At 40.7% G+C, this 25853-nt stretch overlaps 1 protein-coding gene across 2 annotated transcripts in view; it reads left to right on the forward strand.

Annotated features, from left to right (window-relative positions):
* LOC111584659 (protein tyrosine phosphatase non-receptor type 14) overlaps window positions 1-25853 on the forward strand; it is a 70156-nt gene that overhangs the window by 33539 nt on the left and 10764 nt on the right. For both annotated transcript variants that reach the window (XM_055015773.1, XM_055015774.1), the window contains exons 4-15: window positions 6565-6662; window positions 9386-9453; window positions 9772-9842; window positions 11153-11240; window positions 13849-13937; window positions 14071-14158; window positions 14419-14501; window positions 15037-15097; window positions 17178-17256; window positions 18561-19018; window positions 19886-21211; window positions 23869-24009. In XM_055015773.1, the coding sequence (XP_054871748.1) occupies window positions 6565-6662; window positions 9386-9453; window positions 9772-9842; window positions 11153-11240; window positions 13849-13937; window positions 14071-14158; window positions 14419-14501; window positions 15037-15097; window positions 17178-17256; window positions 18561-19018; window positions 19886-21211; window positions 23869-24009 (2650 nt within the window). The remainder of the gene's footprint in view (window positions 1-6564; window positions 6663-9385; window positions 9454-9771; window positions 9843-11152; window positions 11241-13848; window positions 13938-14070; window positions 14159-14418; window positions 14502-15036; window positions 15098-17177; window positions 17257-18560; window positions 19019-19885; window positions 21212-23868; window positions 24010-25853) is intronic.

Consider the following 25853-nt stretch of genomic DNA (forward strand, 5'->3'; position numbering starts at 1 on the left):
TGTGGAGCTTGTGGTCGATGGTCGGTTCTGATCTGCTTTTTCTATGAATCCTAAACTATTTACTATATATGTACACTACTGTTCCAAAGTTTGGGGTCACCCAGACAATTTCATGTTTTCCATGAAATCTCACACTTTTATTCATGTGCTAACATAACTGCACAAGGGTTTTCTAATCATCAATGAGCCTTTCAACAGCATTAGCTAACACAATGTAGCATTAGAACACAGGAGTGATGGTTGCTGGAAATGTTCCTCTGTACCCCTATGGAGATATTCCATTAAAAATCAGCCGTTTCCAGCTACAATAGTCATTTACCACATTAACTATGTCTACACTGGATTTATCATTCATTTAATGTTATCTTCACTGAAAAAAACGCTTTTCTTTCAAAAATAAGGACATTTCTAAGTGACCCCAAACTTTTGACTGGTAGTGTACATTTGTCTCACTTGTTAGTAGATAATATCTATCTGCTCACCAAACACAGATCTCACAGGAGGTGAGATGTAGACAGTGTGTGTGGTAGAAACCTTCTGTTCTCTGTGTGTCACTGATATGAAAGAGGTGAAAACTATCCTGGAGAGAGAAAGTGAGGAACCTAAACGGAGATCTGTTGACCGGAGCGGGGCCAGCTGGCCTCGACAGCCCCCAAGGCTAACAGCACCAGCAGCCTTGAAATCCTAGCTTTGTTCAGCTAGTTATCGCCAACACACACACACACACACACACACACACACACACACACACACACACACACACACACACACACACACACACACACAGTCATACACACAGCTGTACTCTGTTGTGCCCCTTGCTGATTCAACACATTTCAAAGTGAAATCCTCTTGCCTCCCACACAAACCGTCTGGACCCATCCCGGGGCTGAGGGGGTGGTCAGGGTCATACCACTGCAGAGGAGGTGGTGGGGGTGGAGGAGGGGTCGAGACATATGTACACACTTACTCACATTCATGCATGCATGCACATATGCTCGCAGGCTTGTTGTCCGGGCCACTTGGACATCTGGCAGCATGTCTTGGACATGCGTGGGCATATAAAGGGCTCTTTGTGCCTGTGAGGCTGCCTGCACTGCCAGCAGCACACTCTGCCATGGTGAATGTCACCAGAAACTCCCAGTAATGAGGCTTTACCTCACGTTTTAGTTTGTGTTTTCACCTGCTATTACAGCACCGTGATGTCATTCTGACATACGTGCCAGGTGTGTGCTGCAATAAGGGCGTCTTTGTGCACAAATATGTGCAGGCATGCAAGTCAGGAATATAACACATTCAAGTGTTACAGATGCTTTCACCCTCCTGTTAGGTTCATTTCTCAGGAACAGCAGTGATGTTCAGGGCATGTTTAATTATCCAAAAAATGTCAGAAACCAAAAAATTCCAACAAACATTGTTTATGTCTCATTATTAACTCCATTAATAACCATTTCTATCAATATTTAGTGGAGTTCTTTACCTCTCACAGATCGTGAAGATAATTCACTCGTTTTTCATAAAAAATGCATGTTAAAACTTTTTTAATGTACATTGGAAAGACCTACATATAAAATACAATAGTTTTACAAGACACTGATTTTTTTATTTGCATTGTCAAAGTGCAGTTAGGGTTAGTGCCTCCAACAAAGCTAAGAATTTGAAAAACAAAGTATTTATAAGAGTTATTTGCCTATTTTATCCACACTAATTGCATTTCAGCTCAGTGTGTGAGTCTCTACTGTTGTTTTGCTGCTTTATTCTGCTTTATGTGAGTCTGTTTCATCGTGATGCTTTGTGTGTTTCCGACATTTGGTTTCTTTGGAAACTTTAGGACAAACAGCACAATTTAAAATAGAACTTTTAATGGTTTAATTGTGTTTATCTGTGCAAATGAGTTTGTAATGTAAGGTAATATCTCACTTTGCAACCATTTCAAATCACTGCCATGAGACTGATCTCTGAACCGATGAATGAATCTTTCTGTAATTAAATCCTTCAGTGTGCAGCATGCAGTCTTTATATGCGGTTGGGAACATTACATCAACAACTTTCCTTGTGCTTGTCAGTGTTGTTTATAGCTTTAATGCATCATTCAGAGTTTTGAATTGCAGTTTGCTAAACTTTAATGTGCACTGAGGCAGAGTTTTTAGACTTTTCAAACCAAGTTTTTCAAATCACTGACATTATAAATCTTCACACAAAAATAAATTAAACTGAAGTAGTCATACGTCCAGTCAAGCGTGCTGTTTTATAAACTCATTTTCTTTAGCAAAAAATGTTAAAAATGATATGAGAAGGCAGCCAACATGAGAAAAGAAAATATTTTTCAGGAAAATCTCATTACTCTTAAGTTCTTACTTTATCTTACAGGTATGTCTAGACATCTTTGAGACTGAAATATGCTCAAAAATCTGGGCAGGGTAATAATTTCAACTACACTAGCACAATTACTCACAATTATTTAAAAAAAACAGATGTTCTCCTATCAGGCTGCACAGTGACTCGGTGGTTATCACTGTCGCCTTGCAGCTAGAAGATCCCTGGTTCGTGTCCCGGCCTTCCCGTAATGAGGATTGAGCGGTGGATAGATAATAATGGATGGATGTATTTAACCTCATAAGTGGAGAATGCTAGTGACTTGATCTATGTAACAGTGGAAATAAAATGGATTACAGGGTTAGTAGGATAGGAGAGCATGTCTTTCAGCACAAAATAACAGAAATTATCTGTTTTGTTTTTTTTCTAAAAAGCTGACAGTTTTTTTTAACCTGTAGATAAATGCAACTTGCTGAAAGAGGTCATATATACACTACCATTCAAAAGTTTAGGGTCACTTAGAAATGTCCTTATTTTTGAAAAAAAAGCTTTTTTTTCGATGACGATAACATTGAATTCATCAGAAATCCAGTCCAGACATTGTTAATGTGGTAAATGACTATTTTAACTGGAAACAGCTGATTTTTAATGGAATATCTCCATTCAAAAGTTTGGGGTCACCCAGACAATTCCAAGTTTTCCATGAAAACTCCCACTTTTATCCATGTGCTAACATAACTGCACAAGTGTTTTCTAACCATCAATTAGCCTTTCAACACCATTAGCTAACACAATGTAGCATTAGAACACAGGAGTGATGGTTGCTGGAAATGTTCCTCTGTACCGTGGTGTAGGTGCGACATGTGAGTGACTTGAACTATGTAACAGCACAAACAAAATGACATGGATTATCAGGTTAATAGAATAGGAAAGCATGACTTTCAACACAAGATCAGGGCAGTTATTTGTATTCTTATTGTAAAGTGCTGACAGATTTTTTTTAACCTGTAGATAACTTGCTAAAGAGGTCATAGATAGACAGAGGTTTGTTTTATGGGTCAAAAGTCAGAAATGTTGGAAACCGCTGCCCTATAAGATGTGATTGTGGTTGTTTTGTGTAACGCGGACTCTCCCATGAGGATGACTTTTACTGCCTCTTACTGTCACGCTTTCACTTGTTCAAAGTTATTTCAACAGTTTACTGTCCGCCTCGCCACCACTGGCCTCGCAACTGTGTAAACACCATCATGTCGTTACCATTGAACCTCAGAATGAGAACCGACCGCTGTCGACCTCAACATTTCTCCAGACCCCGTACGGAGATTGCTGGGAAAACATGGAGCGTTTGTGAAAACAAAGTCCACAATCATTTGAAGGGTTTTTTTTTTTACATTTTTTTTTTGTTTCCCACGAGGCTCCTCCCCCTCCTCCTTCCAAACCGCACCAGGCCCCGCCCCCTCGCTGCAGCCTCGGCGGTTGGGGTTGGCTAATTAGAGGGTTGCCACGGGAACGGAATGGCAGCTAAGCCAACGGGTGTAATGACAGGGTGAGGGAGGAGGGCGGGGTCAGATTATAGGCCCGGCAGTAGGCTGAGGGGAGCTCAAAAAAGACATGGAACATGAAGAAGTGGGGGAGAGAATGTGAGGGGGGATATGAAACATGAAAGGAGGTGATGGAGGGCATGAAGCTGAAGCTTTAGGGGGGTAAATTAAGAGGATGGGTGAGAGCCGGTTCTACAAATGACATAAAAGTGAAGGAAAACTCTAACTTTAGTGTATTTTTGCGCCTGTGTTTAAGAAGAGGAGTTGGGGAATGACTAAGCATGTAGCTCTGTGGTTTCCACATAGATGTTTGGTTACTCTGGCATGAACCCTCCTTCTGGCTGTGTGCATTAGCTCGTGTGGACGTCAGAAAAAGGTGTCTCACAGCTCACATTGGAGAGACTGGGCCTGCGGTCACCATGGCAGCAAACAGGAAACGGTGTGCGTGTGCGGGAGTTTTTGTGCAGCTGAGCCCGGTCACCCTGACAGTTCCCCTCTTTCCTCCTGTGTGGCCGCTCCATTCTTCAGAAGACAAACATCCAGCTGGACCACGGCTAAAAGTGGACAAAAAGGAGCTCAGAAAAACTTTCGGCGTATTTCGGCCTCTCGGTTTCGGGACTTTCACCACATTTTGTGAAGGCTGCAACAATCGGAGCAGTGTCATCATATCAGCTTACACTTGGCAAAACCATAACTGCCCCAAACCGCAGCGAAATGAGTCCCAGTTCGCCTCACATTCGCACAGCAATTATAATGCTCCTCTTTTGTCCAGCTTGTGTTGATTCTACCTAAGATTAAACCCAGTCCTCGGCGCGTCAGCTCCGTCTAACATGCTCTCTGCTGGCTGAAAATTTACAGACCAATAAAATCAGAATGTTTAGCCCCTACTGGTATACATTTGGCATTCCGCTTGAGTCAAAAATGACTCACTGGTATTTCAAATAGAGGTGATTCACTCATTCCTCACTTCTGCAACAGGCTTCTCTGGCATTGTTTTAGCCAGCTAATGCTGCTGCCAGCACTGTCTTGACGCAGACTTTCTGTTGCACAGAACAGAAGCAGAACTGAACGTCTTTCAGAAGGTGTTTGCAACCTCTCAGCTGTAAATGTGCAGCTTACTTCCTGTGGATTAATGTGTCAAACTGGAACCCATCGCGTTTTCCATCTCGATTTTACATAAATGGTGTTCAGAGACAGTGTTGGAAAAATACCACCAACCAAACTCTGGTGAGGAAGCTAATAACAGGGACTGTGCTGCCACCCACTTAGTCATACTTTTGGTACAGTTTCGCTCAAAGAAAGAATGAAAACAAATGGAGCCATGCTAGCAGCTCCATAAGGCTTTGAGCTACATTTACACTACTGTTCAAAAGTCTGGGGTCACCCAGACAATTTCATGTTTTCCATGAAAACTCACACTTTTATCCATGTGCTAAAATAATTGCACAAGGGTTTTCTAATCATCAGTTAGCCTTTCAACACCATTAGCTAACACAATGTAGCATTAGAACACAGTAGTGATGGTTGCTGGAAATGTTCCTCTGTACCCCTATGGAGATATTCCATTAAAAATCAGCTGTTTCCAGCTACAATAGTCATTTACTACATTAACTATGTCTAGACTGGATTATCTTAATTGAAAAAAACTGCTTTTCTTTCAAAAATGAGAACATTTCTAAGTGACCCCAAACTTGGTAGTGTAACATTTTAACCACCTGCCTAATGTTGTGTAGGTTCCCCCTCATGCTGCCAGAACAATTCACACCCATCATGGCTTGGACACCGGACCTCTGGAGGTGTATTGTGGTGTCTGGTGCCTGAGCTTTGGCAGTGAATCCGTTGGGTCCTGTGGATTGTGGAGTGGGGCCTTCATGGATCAGGCTTCTTCTGATGCTCCATCACATTGGGATCTGAGGAGTTTGGAGGCTGGGTTAACACATTGGGCTTTCGTATGGAGCTGCATAGCTGCAGACCAGTCAGGGTGACCACACTGACCCCTGTCACCGCTGAAAGACCCAACAATGGACGTGAGCATCAGAACTTGAGCAAGGAGCAATGGAAGAAGGTGACCTGGTCTGATGAACATCATGTGGATGGCTGGATGTGATGCTTACCTGGGGAACACATGGAACCAGGATACACTATGGGAAGAAGGCAAGCTGGTGGAGGCAGTGTGATGCTTTGGGTAATGTTCTGCTGGGAAACCTTGAGTCCTGCCATCCATGTGGATATTATTTTGACACATACCACCTACCTAAGCCTTGTTGCAGACCATATACACCCTTTCATGGAAACGGTATTCCCTCATGGCTGTGGCCTCTTTCAGGAATGGTTTGAGGAGCACAGCAACCAGTTTGAGGTGTTGACGTGGCCTCCAAATTCCCCAGATCTCAATCCAATGGAGCATCTGTGGGATATGCTGGACAAACAAGTGTGATCCAAGGATCTGCTGCTAACATCTAGGTGCCAGATACCACAGCACACCTTCAGGGGTCTAGCGGAGTCCAGGCCTTGATGGGTCAGGGCTGTTTAGGCAGCAAAAGGGGGACCAATACAATATTAGGCAGGTGGTCATAATGTTATGCCTGATCGATGTACTTTGTTACTTTCTACCATCAGCAGTGACAGAAGTGAAGTGTTTGTCACTACTTTCACGTCAAAGATCTCATCCATTTATCTCTACCTTCCTTCCCTGTTTCCTCTGCAGGTACCAGTACTACCTGCAGGTGAAGAAGGAGGTGTTGGATGGACGTCTACACTGCGCTGTGGAGCAGGGGATCAGACTAGCTGGCCTAGCAGTACAAGGTAAGACGCACACACGAACAAACATCTCGTGTGAATAATCTAGCAGACAGACAGGGAGAAGCAGTGAGCACAAACTCACACTTTCTCAGGTCATCTTGACTTCGCTACCTTATATGGCTGCATACCACAGGGAGAACCCAGTCCACTTGAGTTCCTATGGTATCAGTCCTAACACACACACAGCCTCACTCCATCTTCTCGCTCTTGTTCCTGGGTGCTGTCTGTGTCCCAGAGGGAATGTAAACACACAGCTTATCACCAGCTCCAAGGCTGGCCTCAGCAGCATCAGGAAGACTCTTATCTGGCAGGAGGCGAGGATCCTCCGCCGGGCCTCCTTTTGTCCCACAAACAGTACAACAGCACTTAAAGTAGCACAATCTGGGACACTGAGCATGTTGCGGAGACGCTGTGCAGGTGGGGGGACTGTCACTTTACTGTATACATTATTTTTTGTAATATTTAGCAGTAAAGTACACAATTTCCTGCGAGGTTTATACCAAATGACAGTGGAAAAAATCTGGAATTAACTCGTTTTTTAACCCTCTGAGCCCCAAAGTGGGTGTGAAAAGCATGTTGTCTTCAAAAAAATGCCACAATTACACTATTTAGTTGTAAAAACAGAAAGTACTGTCAGATTTTTAACTTTCTAATGAATTTTGAACTACTGATCTGTGACATGTCAGGAAATGCATCCAGTTTTATGCTGACACTTGTGATATTTCATTAAAATCACTGTATTCTACATGACTTGTTTAAAAATGTACCAAAAATACATTATTTGACCTAACCAGATTCTGTTAAAAACAAAAAATGATGCGCTCCTTTGTACAACCAGGAATCCGTCAGTGACTCAGCTTCAATTAACAGTTAAGTGAAAAAAATTCTGTCATTTTTCAGCTGAACTGCAGGCTGCAAATAGGAGACAAGTATGAAAACACATTAAAATGTTAGCAGTAAAATATAATCTTCAGAGTCGCCCTTTTCTGTGGGAACTTGGAAAAATGTTGTACGTTGACTCCAGTTTTTCAGTTCCTATAAAATATATAGTCACAAAAATGTAAGTTTGTTATGATTTATGGTGTCATAATTTTATTTCAGCCATAAATAATCCAGCAGTTTTTATAGAGTTGCAGTATTTTGTATTCCAATTATAAATAAGCCAACAATAACAAAAAATGCAAAAAAAAAACCCAGAAACTGTATTGGGTTTGGAGGATTAAGGATTTTAGACAAAATGGAAGTTGATGTGGCATCTGTGCCAGTTTCCACCACAGAAGTATTATATAACACTTTTAAATTTTAAAATAAGTCTAGTTTTAGGTACTTAGTAATTTTAGAAGTCAGTCTGGATATCAAAATCTGCTATTTATAACAAGGAGAACATGGTTCTATTATTAACAGGTGGTAAGTTCCTGCTCAAAGTGCTCGAACTCTTTCTCTTGATAATAAAATTTCAGTAAAGTCTCAACCTCTCTGTGCTGAGGTGATTTATGCTGTGAATTAGTGCTATATAAATAAAATGAAAAAATGTATTTCCAAATTGTTGTTTGGAGTGGCTGTGATAATCCTAATATGTCACACAAATTCCTTCACAAATTATAATAATAACATTATTATATAAATCATCTCTTAACTAAACATGCAGCTAAAGTCCTTTTGATGAAGACCAACAGGAGCATTTTTTAAAACAACAAAGAGAATGTCAGTTTATAATGTAAAAAGGTTGTCGTCGTTATTTATTTAGCCTCTATTTATACAGGTAAACTCATTAAGATATGAGGTCTCATTTTCAAGACAAATCTGTCCTCAAATAACATAACAAAATTAGAAAAGCCCTCAGAGAGCACAGTACTCCTGCAAGGCTGCTCATTCCTCCATATGGCGTTGTCAGAAATGCAGCTTTTTTGTAGAAATACAGCATTTGTTTATTAGTTATTGATGTTCAGAAATCACTGCAACATAGAATGTGGCAATTTAGTATAGATGAAACCACAAACAATATCACCTTGTGTTGAACACAGGTGTGTGTTATGCTTGTGTACGTTATGTACGGATACTGAATGGTGTGACCTAAATATGTAGCAGGCGGCGAGACTCGATGGGACTCAGAAACACCTCCACAATTTAATCAGTTGTTCCTTGTATCATTTCCAACGGATAAGTCCTGATAAGTCCACAGTGGTGGATTTATAGTAGGATCACAATCATGTGATCATCAGCAGGCAGCTGACATAGTGTTCACTTGTTGTCATAGTTACAGGGACGCTGTGCTGCTATCTCACAATGATACAGAAATCTTTAACAAATCCGTGGATCCAAACTATAAGCTGCATCACTGCCAAAATCTAATCACTTGGTCCTTGTGCCATTCCTGATCTTCCCTGAAAATTTCTTCCAAATCCGTTAGTCTGTTTTTGATTAATGTTGCGAACAGACAGACAGACAGACAGACAGACAGACAGACAGACAGACAGACAGACAGACAGACAGACAGACAGACAGACAGACAGACAGACAGACAGACAGACAGACAGACAGACAGACACCGATCATCACATAACTCCACCGCGTTCCTTAGCGAAGTAACCACACTGAGTTTTAAGTGATTATTACTTCAAATGTAACATAAAAACACTACATTAAATAGTGTTGCACTGATATGAATGATAATGAGCTACATCAGTTTTTTTGTCTAAATGATCTTAAATGTTTGTCATTTCTAGCCGACTTTGGAGACTTCACTCAGTTCCGCTCTCAGGACTTCCTCAGGGAGTACGTTCTCTTCCCAGTGGTGAGTGTTTAAACCTTCTCTGTTCAGATACGAGTTGTGTTTGTGTGTCTGCATGTATGTGCTGCCTGGAGGCACACATTCTTCTGTCATCTGCAATCCTCCTCCCTCTTCATACCCGACTGACAGGCAGAAAACACAACGAAAGAGTGTGAGCTGAGATTAACATCAAGTGGATACTGAATGTATCACCTTAAAAAGCACTTTGCCTGTCATTAATCCTCCATTAATCACCTGATACTCATCTTTCCTTGTTTTTGTAGTTTCCTCCTTCATCTCTTTTATTTGCTGTTTCCCCCCTCCTTTTCTGTCTTCCCTCAGAACTGGCCGAATGTAGATGAGGTGCTGGAAGATTGGACCCAGAAGGTCGCTGAGGAGCACAAGAGTCACTGGTACTGTTGGCTACATTTTATACTGTTTGTATATCCACTCACTGACCACTTTATTAGGTCCACCTTGCTAGTAAAAGGCTGGACCCCCTTCTGCCTTCAGAAGTGCCTTAATTCTTCGTTTCATACTTTCAACAAGGCGTTGGAAACATTCCTCAGAGATTCTGCTCCATATTAACATGATAGCATCACACAGTTGCTGCAGATTTGTCAGCTGAACATCCATGATGCCAATCTCCCGTTCCACCAGATCCCAAAGGTTCTATTGGATTGAGATCTGGTGACTGTGGAGGTCGTTGGAGTACAATGAACTCATTGTCATGTTCAGGAAACCAGTTTGAGATGATTTGAGCTTTGTGACATGGTGCATTATCCTGCTGGAAGTAGCATCAGAAGATGATCCACTGTGGTCATAAAGGGATGGACATGGTTAGCAACAATACTCAGGTAGACTGTGGTGTTTAAACCATGATCAGTTGGTACTAAGGGGCCCAAAGTGTGCCAAGAAAATATCCCCCACACCATTACACCACCAGCAGCAGCCTGAACCGTTGATACAAGGCAGGATGGATCCATGCTTTCATGTTGTTTACACCAAATTCTGACCATCTGAATGTTGCAGCTGAAATGGAGACTCATCAGACCAGGGAACATTTTTCCATATTGTCTAGTTTTGGTGAACCTGTGCCAATTGTAGCCTCAGTTTCCTGTTTTTAGCTGACAGGAGTGACACCTGGTGTGGTCTTCTGCTGCTGTAGTCCATCTTCTTCAAGGTTGGATGTGTTGTGTGTTCAGAGATGGTATTCTGCATTCCTTGGTTATGTGAGTTCCTGTTCCCTTTCTATCATCTCCAACCAGTCTGTCCATTCTCCTCTGACCTCTCACATCAACGAGGCATTTTGGTTCACACAACTGCTGCTCACTGGATATTTTCTCTTTTTGGGACCATTCTCTGTAAATCCTAGAGATGGTTGTGTGTGAAAATCCCAGTAGATCAGCAGTTTGTGAAATACTCAGACCAGCCCATCTGACACCAACAACCATGCCACGTTCAAAGTCACTTAAATCCTTTTTCTTCTCCATTCTGATGCTCGGTTTGAACTTCAGCAAGTTGTCTTGACCACGTCTACATGAATAAATGCATTGAGTTGTGGCCATATGATTGGCTGATCAGCTGTTTGTGTTAACAAGCAGTTGAACAGGTGTACCTAATAAAGTGGCTGGTGAGTGTTTGTGCAACAAGATTAAGAAAAAGACTGAAAATAGACAAAAGATTGCTAATGTCTGCTTCTATGTCTGTCTGTCGTCTCCAGTCGAATGCAGACGGCTGAAGCAGAGCTGCTTTACATCAAGGAGGTAGAAAAACTGGACGGCTTTGGCCAGGAGAGCTTTGCTGCTAAGGTACGTCACAGAGGGGTTTCCATGAGGTTAAAGACAGTAAATATTTCCTCCAGGAGTCTGAGGGACCCCCAGAGAAAATATTTTGGCTGTGAACGCTTAAATTTGGCTTCTGACATATTCTAATACCACTTTCTAATCATATCCACCGTACTGCACAGCTGTTTGCAGGACATTTTAGTTTCCTCATTTCACCGTATATTTTTGTTCGAGTCATTTTTACACTTTGTTGTGCATTTTGTACTTTAGCCTTTTTTATTTATTTCTTATTTTTCACTTGACTTACTGGATGTTTTGGCTTATTCTTCTCACTCTTTCTGTTTGCTGCTGTAACAGAATTTCCCTTTGGGGATTAAGAAAATATTTCTATTCTTTTCTATTAAAATCTATTCTATTCTATTCTATTCTATTCTATTCTATTCTATTCTATTCTATTCTATTCTATTCTATTCTATTCTATTAAAATGTATTCTGTTCTACTCTATTCTGTCATAAAATGTATTCTTTTCTATTCTGCTCTATTCTAGTCTAGTATATTCTATATATACACTGACCTTAATTGTTGCATATTTTAATGAATTTATCTGCCCAAATGTCAAAATGAGAAGTGTTGTGAAGTAGAATTTGGGGTTCTGTGTGTTTTATCCCTCAGAGTCCATAAATATCTATTCATATTTAAAAGCACAACTATTCCTGACTTACCAAAAATTTTTAAAAAATCTTATTTACACCTTCACTTTCAGGGGTTTAAAGGCGGTAAATGGTGTGTTTTATTAGAAATGCCCTTTACCCAACAAGGCCATCTGAAGGGGATCCCTAAATTTACTTTTAAAAAAAATCACCAAGAGTTACACAATTCATCAGAGCCAGAAATTGTAAAATAACAAACAAAGAAAAGAGTAATAATCAGATTACTCCTCAGTACTACCTGGAAAATGATCCAGATCAGAGCATAAAATTGTCCAAATCCCTTTATTCCACACACCTTATTTCACAAGTTGCTAGAGATAAACCGTTTGCTGTAACCATATTCTATAAAAACAAAAAACCTCTGCACTTCTCGGCACAACTGTGAAGCAATTAGTGACTCATCTGCGACTTCCAGTCAGAGGACAAGAATGCAGGGACTTTTTGGCTAAACTGTGGACTGTATTTACACAGAGCAGATAGGAAACTAGTTAAGAACGCTCATGAAACCACCAGTTTACTTAGAAATAAGAAATGTTTGTTTATTCCATTGCCCCCCATTTTCCTCAAATAATAATCATAAAATCAAAGACATTAAACTTTCCGTCTTTTTTATTTTTATTATTTATGGCGTCTTAACTGCACAAATGAGAGCTGCAGGATTTTATATTACAGTGAAAAGTGACAGGAGCAAAGCAGGACCCAAAACTGCTTATTTATTAGTAATTATTTAGCATATTTATTTATAAAATGCTAAATGCTAAAATAAAATGTGAATCACATGACTCAAAACATGCCAACGTACTGAATCAGCACAACTTGTAGTCACCTTCTGCTGCAAAAAATGCAACGTAGCTGCAGATAATTCATTCCTTTCTTCTTCAGGAAACACATCCTATTGTCTCTGGGGTCAATTTGACACAGTGAAACTTCTGATATCCACATTTTCAACATTTTTGGGAAATCTTTGAATATTTTTTAGTGGAAAAAAGAAATGTCAAAAATGTTTTTTAAGAACATTCACAAAAAATCAACCAAAAACCAGTGAATTTTGCTTGATTTTGGTTGATTTTTATGTGAATGTTCTTCAAGAAAATATCAGAAGTTTTACTGACATATGTAATCACTTTAGAGATTTTTAGGATTTTTTTTTGGAAGATTTTTACTCGTTTTTTGAAAATATTTGCAAGAATTTTCTTGCCAGATTTGGGAGATTTTTTTAAAATAAAACTTTTAAGGGAAATTTTTAAGGAATTGTTGGAATTTTCTTCCTGAATGTTTTGCAATTTTTCAGAAATTTGGGGAATTTTTTGCAGAATTTTTGGATTATTTTCAGACAAGGAAACAATACTTTTTGGGTCTCATAAATGAGAACAACAGGAAGGTTAAAGTACCTGGCACATAGACATGGGGAACAAATTTATTATAATAATTTTCTGGAGGTTTAAATTGCTGGAGTCAAACTGACCTCAAGGATAAAAGTTGTTAGTAAATTTGGAGGTAGTAGGAGAGTTAATGCTGCTCGCTGCCACCAGTAGCTCTGCTAACGAGGATGCCTTCTGTGCAGTAAATGCAATTCTTAATGTGTTTATTGAGTCTCTTTTTTCCACCTCTGACTCGAGCACACACCAGATTTGTAGAGCTTACAGGGATCTCATTGATTTCTCATCATATTTGTATTGTTTGTTTTGGTTGTAAAATGCACATGAATCAAAACTTGATTAGAATCAAAAATGAATGTAATAAAATAGCCGTCTGGACCTAAAGAGGTTGTCTGCTATTCGGCTGGCAGCTGTTTTTTAATATAGAACTCTTCATTTCATCACCCTTATCTTCCTTCCTTACAGCTCTGTCAAGTCGACCGGCTGCTTTGATTGTGAGAAAACTTGACTGTGTGCTTATGATATTCTGTGTTCTTCCACAGGACAACTACACCAACGATGTCTTCCTCGGCGTGTCGTTCATCGGAGTGTTTGTCAAACACAGAAACGGCCGAACCATCATGTTGCACAAGTGAGACTGTCCTTCCGTTTGGCTCATTTTGTCCGGTGGCTGGTACAAATGAGCAGATATGCAGGAAAACTTCAACTCTGGTTTGTGTGTGTGTGTGTGTGTGTGTGTGTGTGTGTGTGTGTGTGTGAGACAGGTGGAAGGACATCGGCACCATCGCACACAACAAGGCAGCCATCACAGTGGAGATAACGAACCGAGACGACACCATCATTTTTCACATGGTGGGTGTTGTGTCTGCGTTCGCCGCTGAAACACACACAGACACGCACAGGCACACACACACACACACACACACACACACACACACACACACACACACACACACACACACACACAGGCTTCTTACAAGGTTTAAAGTGGAAATATAAACACAAAAGCATCGCCGCAGAAAGACAAATACAAAGGAAATTCAGGCTTCCGTAAATAAAGCTGTCGTGCTGCTTTCAAGTATCAATGTTTTTCTCTGTGTTTGTATCCGCAGGAGGATATGGAAATGGCCAAGTACATTTCTCGTCTTTTCACGGCCAGACACAAATTCTACAAACAGAACAAGATCTGTGCAGAGTGAGTCTCGAGGCCGAGCAGCTGCTACTAATAGAATACACTACTGTTCAAAAGTTTAGGGTCACTTAGAAATGTCCTTATTTTTTAAGGAAAAGCAGTTTTTTCCAATGAAGTTAACATTAAATGAATGATAAATCCAGTGTAGACATTGTTAATGTGGTAAATGACTATTCTAGCTGGAAACAGCTGATTTTTAATGGAATATCTCCATAGAGGTACAGAGGAACATTTCCAGCAACCATCACTCCTGTGTTCTAATGCTACATTGTGTTAGCTAATGGTGTTGAAAGACTAATTGATAATTAGAAAACCTTTGTGCAGTTATGTTAGCACATGAATATAAGTGTGAGTTTTCATGGAGACCCCAAGCTTTTGAACAGTAGTGTATATCCAATATTGTCTGTCATTTAGCTTTTAAAATGGACTTCAGGTTGTGTAAAACGTGATGCCAAATTATATGATATTAGTCTGGAATTGATGATTTGGAATTCATAGTTTGTGAACCATCTTGTGTGTCGTCGCTGTTTCTCTGCAGGCCGACTCACTCCCCAGCACCGATCAGGAGGAGACCCACCTGGACCCACCGCCTCTCTCTGGTACGTTTACAAGCACTTGTTGGCTCTGAAGTGGTTTTATGGTCTTTTATTACGGCCTCTGGCCTGCATAAAGGAGTCAGAAACAGGGAGAATATGGAGGGAGCATAGAAACGGTTACAGATCCGATCGGGGCGGCTCCTAATTGTGCCACGGAGCCTCGGTTTTTAACGCGTGTTGGCGGTGGGGTGGGTGTTGTTGGAAAGTTAGCAAGGGTGTTGCTTGGTCTGATTTCCGGCGCGACAATGAAGGCAGTGATTTCTGCATCTCCCTCCCTGCTGGCCAGACAATGGTGAGGCTAAATGTGGCACAATGGGTGTTCAGTTAGGCCATTTGAGAGCTCAGATGACGGTCTGGACGACGGAAAGCTTTGGTCATTTGCAGATTTATCAACCTGGAAAACACCTGAATCACCTGTTCTGTAGATGTGATAAGAAAAAAGAAGTAATGAACCCTGAACCCTTTAGCTCCTGTTTTTATAGTATATCCTTTATTTTTGCTCATTGTGGGCTCATTTTTCTTTGCAATATAAAGTCCTGCACCTCTATAGAAGCAGCAAAGCCGTGACTAGAAGCAGAGGAAACTCAAAAATGTCTTCTGTGCAGTATAAAAAAATTACAATGCCATAATCATAAAGAATCTAATTTCATTGTTTATTTATTTTTACAAAAATTGAACAACCCTGGAATCAAAACATGCAGCATTTTTCCCCACAAGTGGTGATGATGCTGGAAAACAAAATGGTGGCTCTACATGTTCTAAATATTTTGCTACTTACAGTTTAAAATTGTTTACACTCTTGTCTGCAATCTGCTCGGTGTAAATACAGCCCAGTTCAACAGAAAAGTCCCTGAATTTTGGTTGCAGCTGAGTTGGTAGTGGGTCCAAAGTTGTGCTGAAAAATGCAGAATTTTTAGTTTTTTACAGAATTTGGCTACCGCAGTTGGTGCATTTCTGGTGAATTTTTAACTGAGCCACATCGAATAATGGGATTTTGATGAATTATTACAGTTTTAAGCTTAGATATGGTTACGTTTTTGAATAGAATGACACTTGAAAGTTGCTAATCCAGTGATTCTTTAGGTTTTTACAGTCACTTGATCTGATAGATGGTGTATTTTTGGTGATTTTTAGTTACTTAAAAGTTTTATTCCAGAATTGGAGGACATTTGGGCTTCAATATTTTTGAAAAATAAACCTTTTTTTTTTTTTTTTTTTTTAAATACAATTTTCTGCTCCATATTCATCAATAATAGGTAATAAACTATCAAAGGCTTGATTGGCTCAGCTTCCACATCAATGGTAGCATTTTTATTCCATGTTTTCTGTGTTGTTTGCTAACCCTACTCTAATCACAGTAACAGGGTTGCTAATCCATGCTAATGTGATCTTTTTCTCAGCAGTAGAAGCTAGATATTTAGCTGCTGTTACTGCTGACCAAGAGGACAAACTGACTGATGGAAAACAGTCCAAAGAATTAGTCTGATCCTGATAATATGAGGCAGAGTGAGACGTTCAATCAAGGCTGACAATGTTATGTATCATGTGATTCACTGTTTTCTTCTTCTTCTAGCAGTTAAAAAGCTTATGTTAACAGGGTTGATGTGGGGCACATGTTCAATGCATAATAATTATTATTTAAAATATTATGTTGGTTAAAAAATGTTCTCACAATTCCAAGAGATATCAATGAAAAACAAAAAAGGAGATTTAAATTTCATTTTAACTGTTTTATTTGAGATTGAATTTGGTCCTCAGGGAGTGGGACAAGAGAAAAATGATATTTTAGGGGGAACTCCAGACTTATTTGGTGTTTTAGAAATATTTTCAAACATTCTTTTCTCCTATTTTTTTAGATTTGGTCTCAGGACAAAAACATTTACACAACAACTGCATGTTTTAGTATTTTGTACATGGATTATTTGAAATTTGATGGGTGGAACGTAAAATGTCCTCCAATTCTGGAAAGACCTAAAATGCTTTTCAAACGTGACTGAAGGTTTCGAGGTTCAGAGGGTTATTTGGAAAAGCTTACAATGTCACACTTTAACTGTGTTTTTATCACATTTGTTTCCTCATGTAGCCGCGGCCCCAGTCCTGTAACTTCCAGTCGGTGCATTCCCAGTATGGAGAACATTATCAGGACACACAAAGCTCTCAAGGTAAAACTCAAACACTCAGCTCCACCCCCTCCTCCTCGCTGCTTTTAACCACAGCGTGATTCTCCCTGACAGTAACTCAAAGCATTCAAGTTCGGCTAATTGTGTCTTTCCCATCAGGCGTGTGACTCACAGCCCATTTGTGTTTTAACAATCTCCCAGCCAATTAGAGCCCGACGTTTGGGGCGCACAGCGGTGACCTCATTTGTGCTCCGCTCTTTCATTGACTTCTTCACACACTCGGGCTGCCTTATAATCCGAGGAGCTCCACTCATGTCGGCTCCACAGTAAAACGGAGCGAGTGGAAAAACATTCTGGGTGTGCTGCTCTGTGTGGGTGTGAGATCACTCTGCAGCGTGACCTCAGGCATCGCACTCTGCTCTGTTTTTGTGCGGAGTGAGATTATGCATGTCTGCCTTCTTGTGGGCTTCAGATAGTTTCACACGAGAGAATACTCGGCGCAATAAAGAGGAATAACATTCTCACTGGTTTTTCGTAGGTGGTTGGTGCTGCTGTGAAACCAGAAACCAACAATGATCATTTTTGCTTGAGGGTGCCGCAAGGACTCTTTATTTCTTTTGCATTTATAAAAGTTGAACTCCAACACTGGGGAACCGTGTTGTCTTTTGTGGAAGCACAACCTGCAGTTCACCTGAATAGTTTCTGCATTTTTGGCACTTGACTGTTCATCGCAGCTGAATCACTTCTTGTCTCATAGTTCCAGCAAGGAGTTGGAGAATTTTTATTTTTTTGAAGAATCTGTTTAATACAAATCGTCTATTGTTGGTGATTTTAAAAAAATATGTATCTTGAGACGTGTACAATAAAGTGATTTTGAGTCAAGGACCCCCTGTATTTCTCTGTCAGTGTAATATTAATACTTCACTGTCAGTAATTTTACTCAGGAAAGAATCTGTACAATGCTATTTATGTGTGCAATGTTGTTATTTCCACGTTCAAAGGAATTTTTTACAGTCTGATCTAGTTCTTCTGTATATTTTTTAGTTTATTTTCACTATTTTTTACTGGTATTTCTTGTTTGTTTCCTGTTTGCACTATCCCATTTCCTGCCATTTCAATGCAAATTTACCCAATGTGTGATTAATAAAGGCTTACTTATTGTATCGTATGGTGTTGTATGGCATCTTATTGTATATTTGGTTATGTTTTTGAAAGATATCGTGGCTTTCAATGCCTTTCTAGTTCAGATTGTTAAATGCATATAGTGTATAAATAGTTAAAACCTGTTTGCAACTCAGATTTCATCATTCTTCCTTTTTATTCTTCCTTTTTCCTTGGCTCTGCAGACAGCATCTTCCATGACGACCCTTACTACAAGTCAGAGACCAGTCTGGTGGACCTTACCTTCCGAAACGGTACCGTGCCCAATGGCAGCATGTACAGCAGCCCCAGCCTGAGCTCCCTCAACCGCTCCCAGACTTTCGTCCCGCCTTCGCCCATGTCCTCCAACCTCAGCATCCCCGGCAGCGAGCTCATGCGCCCCGACTACATCCCCAGCCACCGCCACAGCGCCATCATCGCTCCATCCTACCGGCCCACGCCCGAGTACGATGCCGTCATGCGGCAGAAGCGGCGCATGCTTCCCGCTCACCACGACCTCCACAGCCAATCGCTGCGCAGCCTGAACATCAGCAACGCCTGTGCTTACCGCCAGCCTGAGGCTCTGGTGTACAGCCAGCCGGAGATGAGGGAGAGGGGCCCTTATCATAACCTGGGCCCCAGTCCTGGACCGTACGCACCACAGGTACAGAGAAATGCTCGGTGTTTGGTTTATTTATTACTCTGCCAAGGAATGTGGGGGAGTTATGTGACGATCATGTATGTTTGTCTGTCTGTTTATCTGTGAATCTGTCTGTTAGCAACATTACTCAAAAACGGACTAACGGATTTGGATGAAATTTTCAGGGAAGATCAGAAATGACACAAGGACCAAGTGATTAGATTTTGGCAGTGATGCGGCTTATAGTCTGGATCCACAGATCTGTTAAAGATTTCTGTATCATTGTGAGATCGTGGCACAGCTTAATGCTATCAATTAGTTTACTCACATTAGCGACACTGAGTTGGCACTGGGCCCAATTAACTGAAACTGCTGATATGCTACGTAACATTTGCTAGCTATCAATATTTTGTGAATGTTTATTTAACTTGTAAAATCTATTATGAGTTATCTTCAGCTAATAACTTTTCTCCAGTAAGTCGCTGACCTATTTTCCAAGACGTCACTCCTCTGACTCTGACCTGCTGCCTGGGTGCTGGACATGACATCACTATCAAGGCCGCACTCTCACGATTAATTAACGTTGTATTAACACGACGTATCAAAGAGTAGAGACTGAGCAAGATAGTTATGTGTAGTCCCTTAGTACTCGCGAGTACCCGACACAGTGCAGAATTCTGCTGTGAAGGTGGAGACATGCAGCGGTGGGGGATTTGTGACAACAAAAAGAAAGAAATTTGAAGGAGCGGCCTCTGGGATTTAGGAATGGCAGTCTGCCACTCCTAAATGAATGTAGAGGAAACACTGGAGTGTTTTTCTTGTTTATTATTGTAGCTTCCTGGTTTCAGTGCGTCTCACACAGTTTATTTTTTGTGACTGTCTGTTTTGCAGATCAGCTACAGTAAGCCGGTGTCCCACGGCCCCCATCAGGGAGGACCAGCCAGCAGCCAGGGCCCCTGTCATTCCCCCTGTGTCAATGGAGGTCCAGGCGGCGGTGGAGGTGTAGGAAGCTCCATCTCTCATACCGTCAGCACGCCTGAGCTGGCGAATACCAAACAGCAGGGGACCAACATGGGAAGCTACGCTGCTACGGCTAACATGCTGAGGAACCACATGTCGCGTCCTCCTCCTCCTTACCCCTCCAGCTCCTTCCGCCCAGCCACCAGCACACCGGACCTGGCCAGCCACCGCCACCGCTGCATCGGGGGCAGCAGTCCGGAGCTGGTTACCCGCATGGTGCAGCTGTCGGTCAAGACGTTCCAGCCGGACAGCTCGGCCGTGGTGCACCAGTCGCTGCAGGAGGTTAGCGAGCCTTTAACTGCAGCCGCTAAGCACCGCTCCACCCTGGGCAAGAGGCACAGCATGGAGGTGATCAGCAGCATGCGAGGAGGAGGAGGGATGGAGGGCCTGGTGATGAAGGGCATGAATGCTCCTCTTCATCGGAGGAACACTCTCAGAGAACATGTGATGCCCTCTCAGCCTCAGTCCATCCCTCAGCCCCAGCCACAGACCCCTCAGTCGCAACCTCAGCCTCCACCCCAACCTCCACCTCAGCAGCCGAAGGAGCTGCCCATGCAGATACCCGCCCAGAATACGCCCGAGGCTTCTGTTGTGGCGCCTGCACCCGTGGCCTACCAGCATCAAAAGACTCTTTCCAACGCTACCATGCTCATACACAGCAGTGAGAGTGAAGAGGAGGAGGAGGAAGAGGAGAGGCCTGAGCTGGATGTTCAGATCCCGGGCCTCAACGAGGACATTAGCATCAGCGCTCAGCTCCAGGCCGCTCTGGCCAAACTGCCCAACAAACCCCCTCCAGAGTACCCCGGACCTCCCCGGCAACCTGGCAACGCTCAAATCCGCACCCACGCCCACAATCACAACCACACTCACCACCACAACCACAACCAAGCACCGCAGAGCAACCAGGGACCAGCGGACCCAAACCAAACCCACGGCTGCACCCTGAAAGCTGGACAGAATCAGGGTGCTGGCGGGCCTGGAGCTGGTGGGGGTGGTGGTGGTGGTGCAGGTGGTGGTGGAACGCTGACCAGAGGGGATCAGAGCGGGGTGAACGGAGGAGTTTTAGGTCCTTCCATTTCAGAACCGGACCTGACCAGTGTGAAGGAGAGGGTGAGGAAGGAGCCGGTCAAAGAGAGGCCAGTGTCGGAGATGTTCTCCTTAGAGGACAGCATCGTGGAGAGGGAGTTCGCTCAAAGGGTAAGACTCATTCATCTGTCTTACATTCAGGTTTTAATTCATGGCAATACTAACGTAGTTTTAACCCTGCTTTTGTCCCTGCTTTCTCCTTAAAAGTTTTATTAAAAAACAACTTCCCCAAATTTGGGAAGAAAATTCTTGTAAATGTTTTCAAAAAATGAGTAAAAATCTTCCAAAGAAATCCTAAAAATATCTAAAGCGATTACATATATATCAGTAAAATTTTTTATATATTTTTTAAGAATATTCACATAAAAATCAACCAAAATCCAGGGAATTTCTCTGGATTTTGGTTGATTTTTTTGTGAATGTTCTTAAAAAAAAATTTTTTTTTTTTTTTTACATTTCTTTTTTTTTCCACCAAAAAATGTTCAAAAATTTCCCAAAAATGTTGAGAATGTGGAAATTTTCACTGTGAAAATATGTTTTTTTTCCCACACATTTTCAAACTTTAACACAGGTCAGTTTGACCCGCAGGACGACATGAGGGTTAATAATACATGTCATTTACTAACCCTCTGAACCCGAAATACTGTCTGGGCATTTTTTGCTTCTGTCACAGTGGGATCGTTTTTAACTGCAATAAAAAGTCCTGCTCCTCTATGGAAACAACACAATCATGAATAGCAGTGGAGAAAAATGTCTTAAGTGCAATGTGACAAAGTTATAATGTCAATAATTACAGAAAAAGAGAAAATGAAAGTTAGATTTTAAATATTAATTTTACAGATATTAAATGATACTGCAATCTGCATTTTTCTGGAGTACCTACAGATGCTACCAATACTTTAAAAAAAAATGGTGACTCTGCATACTATAGATGTTTTACTAACATGTCGCTTCTGCTTTAAAGTAAAGAATTTTCTTGTGTCTTGTGAATGTTGCAGCTGAGTCACTCAGGATTTCTCAGCACAGATTTATTTATTTATTTTTTTTTTAAACAGAATCTTTACTTTTTTGGCAAATTTTTAAACAAGACCAGTAGAATACCATGATTTTGATGAAATACACTGATTTTAAGCTTAGGTTCTGTCAAGGTTTCCGGTGTTAACATCAAAGATACACTACTGTTCAAAAGTTTGGGGTCAACCAGACAATTTCATGTTTTCCATGAAAACTCACACTTTTATCCATGTGCTAACATAACTGCACAAGGGTTTTCTAATCATCAATGAGCCTTTCAACACCATTAGCTAACACAATGTAGCATTAGAACACAGGAGTGATGGTTGCTGGAAATGTTCCTCTGTACCCCTATGGAGATATTCCATTAAAAATCAGCTGTTTCCAGCTACAATAGTCATTTACCACATTAACAATGTCTACACTGGATTTATGATTCATTTAATGTTATCTTCTTTGAAAAAAAATGCATTTCTTTCAAAAATAAGGACATTTCTAAGTAACCCCAAACATTTGAATGGTAGTGTGTGTAGTTCTCGGACTGTCGGAAAGAGGAAAATTCAATTTTGCAGCTTCTGGTTCAGACAAATTGGTGTCATTCTTAGAAAATGTATATACATAACCGGCCTTTTAAACGTGCCGGTAGGTTTTGGGGTCCAGAGGGCTAATCAATGTAATAATCAACATAAACTTCATATTTTGTTGTCAGTAACAGTAGCTTTAGACAGGATGTCAGAGGACTAATGAGGCTGCCTTACTGGTACAGTTTTAAATGTTTTGGTCTGTTGTTTGCTCGCTGGTTTCGTGGCTCTTGATTAGCAGTAATCTGGGGTTCAGCACCTAAGAGGGCAGCACTAGGCTCTGAATTCCCCCAGGCAGCTGAAAGCCCTGCAAATCCCTCGGCTTATTCTTTGGGTTGGGTGTTCTTAGGTGTAGGTCAGCTTTCTGTTGAGGCGCAAACATTTGACACAGCGCCAGAGTCCAGGTATAAGTTCAGTCTTATAATCGCCATGGTGATGGTCGACCTGGTGCAGATGTGTGTTTTAAGTGAAACGCCAAAACGTTGCTCTGCTGCTAGCTCCAAAAGCTGTTAACCCTCATTTACACCAGCTGCTTTATCTCATACATGGAGGGTACCCCTTTTGACCCCCAAGCTGTTGTTTTGACTGTCCCACCGGGGGATGAAGGAGGTGGAAAGGGGAAGGGCGGAGCTGTCCTGGAGGTTTAATAGCATCGGAGCTTAGGAGAGGTAATCCTCGGATGAAGGAGGGACTGCGCAATGTGGGTCAGTGTTGTGGAGCGAGGAAAAGCGGCAGGATGGCGGATAGAGGGTGCGATCTGTAGAGGTAGGCGGGGGTAAAGACGGAGATGAAAGCATCAGAAAGGTGTGAGGAAGGAGAAAACAGGGATGAAAGGAAACAGACAGATAAGCAGGTGTGAGTCTTTCTTAATAGGCTTTGCTGTTGTTACTTCACACCTGTGGGCTGAATAGAAGGGGATTGGTGCAGCCAGGTTTGTCCTACTAACGGCACACACACACACACACACACACACACACACACACACACACACACACACACACACACACACACACACACACACACACACACACACACACACACACAAAGGCACGTGCATGCCGAATTCTCTCCACCCACTTCTGGTCGCTACACTGGGGACATGGCGGGTCAGTCAGTCTCGAAATGCTGCCGGCACCTGTAACCATGACACCGGGGTTTTCTTCTCTCTTGAAGACGCTGGAGAGGCAGAAGATGTCCGTGGACTCCATGAAGAGGCCGCTGATGATGGCCGCCCTCAACGGCCTCTACGTGGCCCGGATGCCGGTTCCCGAGAGTCCGGCGGAGGACGGCGCCAAGGCAGCTACAGACGAAAGGGTAAGATGCTTGCTCTCTGAGGAACTTTAACTGTGTGTTGTGAAGAATTTGTGGAAGATCTTGCTAATATCCTAATTGCATTTTAGCTTAAAGTTTAACTTTTAACCTAAACAGAATGTCGTGTTGATTGAACTTCAAAAAATATGTGTGTTTATGGTTGAATATTACAGTATTTGAGATCTTAATATGCGCCAAACCTCTGTGAAAATTTTCGTTTTATCTACTTTAAAAGTGCTAAAAGATATTTTAAAAAACTAATCCGATGGAAAATGACCTCACATAAATATATTTATACTTCTATTCTGCCTTTTTTCCTCAAGAGGAAGACTTTTTTTTTTTTTTTTTTTTAAATCAAGCTCAAATTGTTCTTGTTTAAGTTTATATTTGGAGCATCTCAGATTTTTTTTTTTTTTTTAGAAAATCTTGCTAATATCCTTCTTACTTTTTAACTTAAACAGAATGCCGTGTTGATTGAACATAAAAAAAAACTCTGTTTTTATGGTTGAAATCATTTATAGGCCTCTGTTTGTTGTTACTATATTACTGTAGATCTTATGTGCCAAACCTCTGTGAAAATTTCAGTTTTATTTATTTCAAAGCTTCTTTTTAGCTGAAAAGTGCTAAACAATATTTTAAAAAACTAATCTGAATGGAAAATTCTGCCTTTTTTTAGTCGAGGAAGACTTTTTTTAAAAAGTCAAGCCCAAATTTTTCTTGTTCAAGTTTATATTTGGAGCATTTCAGTAATTTTTTTTTTAGAAGATCTTGCTAATATTCTTATTGCTTTTCCACTTAGACTGAATGTTGTGTTGATTGAAATTCAAAAATTATGTGCTTTTATGGTTGAAATCATTTGTAGGCCTCTGTTTGTTGTTACTATGTTACTGTAGATCTTAATATGCACCAAACCTATGTGGAAATTTCAGTTTTATTTACTTTTAAAGCTTCTTTTTAGCTCACATACCCTAAAAGATATTTTAAAAAACTAATCAGTATGAAAAATGACCTCACATAAATACAAAAATGCTTCTATTCTGCCTTTTGTTGTAAAGAGGAAGACTTAAAAAAAAAAAAATAAAATCAGGCCCAAATTTGAGTAGTTGTTTGTTTTTAAAACTACTTTTGCAAAAAAAAGTTTTAAAAAAATCTAAATAAATTGACATCACATCAATACATTCATGCTTTTATTTTGAATTGTCTTCTTTTTTTCAAGAACGAGAATTTTAAAAAACGTTCAAGCCTAAATTTTAAGTGTTCAAATTTATATTTGGAGCATCTTGGCTATTATTCTGAAGCTCTTGCTAATACCCTTATTGCTTTTACAACTTTTTGAACTTCGAAAAATATGTTTACATGCTTGAGATCATTTATAGGCCGCTGTTTGTTGCTACTATATTACCATAGATGTTAATATGCACCAAACCTTCAGTGAAAATATAAGATTTATTTGCCTGTAAGCTTATTTTTAAACCCCCAGCTGCTAAAAATAACTTTAAAATAATAAATTCTAACTAAAAATTACATCACCTCAATACATTCATGTTTCTATTCTGTATTAAGTTTTTAATCTTGGTGAAAACTGTAGTTTTTGGGGTTTTTTTTTTACTTTTAAAGCTTAATTTTAACTGACAGCTGCTAAAATATTACTAAAATATCCTAATATCTGTGTTGTTTTTTCACTTTCTTCACTTACTGACCTAATTCTGACTAAAAATGACATCACATGAATACATTCATGCTTCTATTCTGGATTAAGAGACTTTTTTTTAAATTAAAGAATAAGAATTGCAAAAACATTTAAGCCCAAATTCTTCAGGTTTATGCTAGGAGCATCTCAGCTACTT

Source organism: Amphiprion ocellaris, chromosome 12 (assembly GCF_022539595.1).
Source record: "Amphiprion ocellaris isolate individual 3 ecotype Okinawa chromosome 12, ASM2253959v1, whole genome shotgun sequence".
Lineage (NCBI taxonomy): Eukaryota > Metazoa > Chordata > Actinopteri > Pomacentridae > Amphiprion > Amphiprion ocellaris.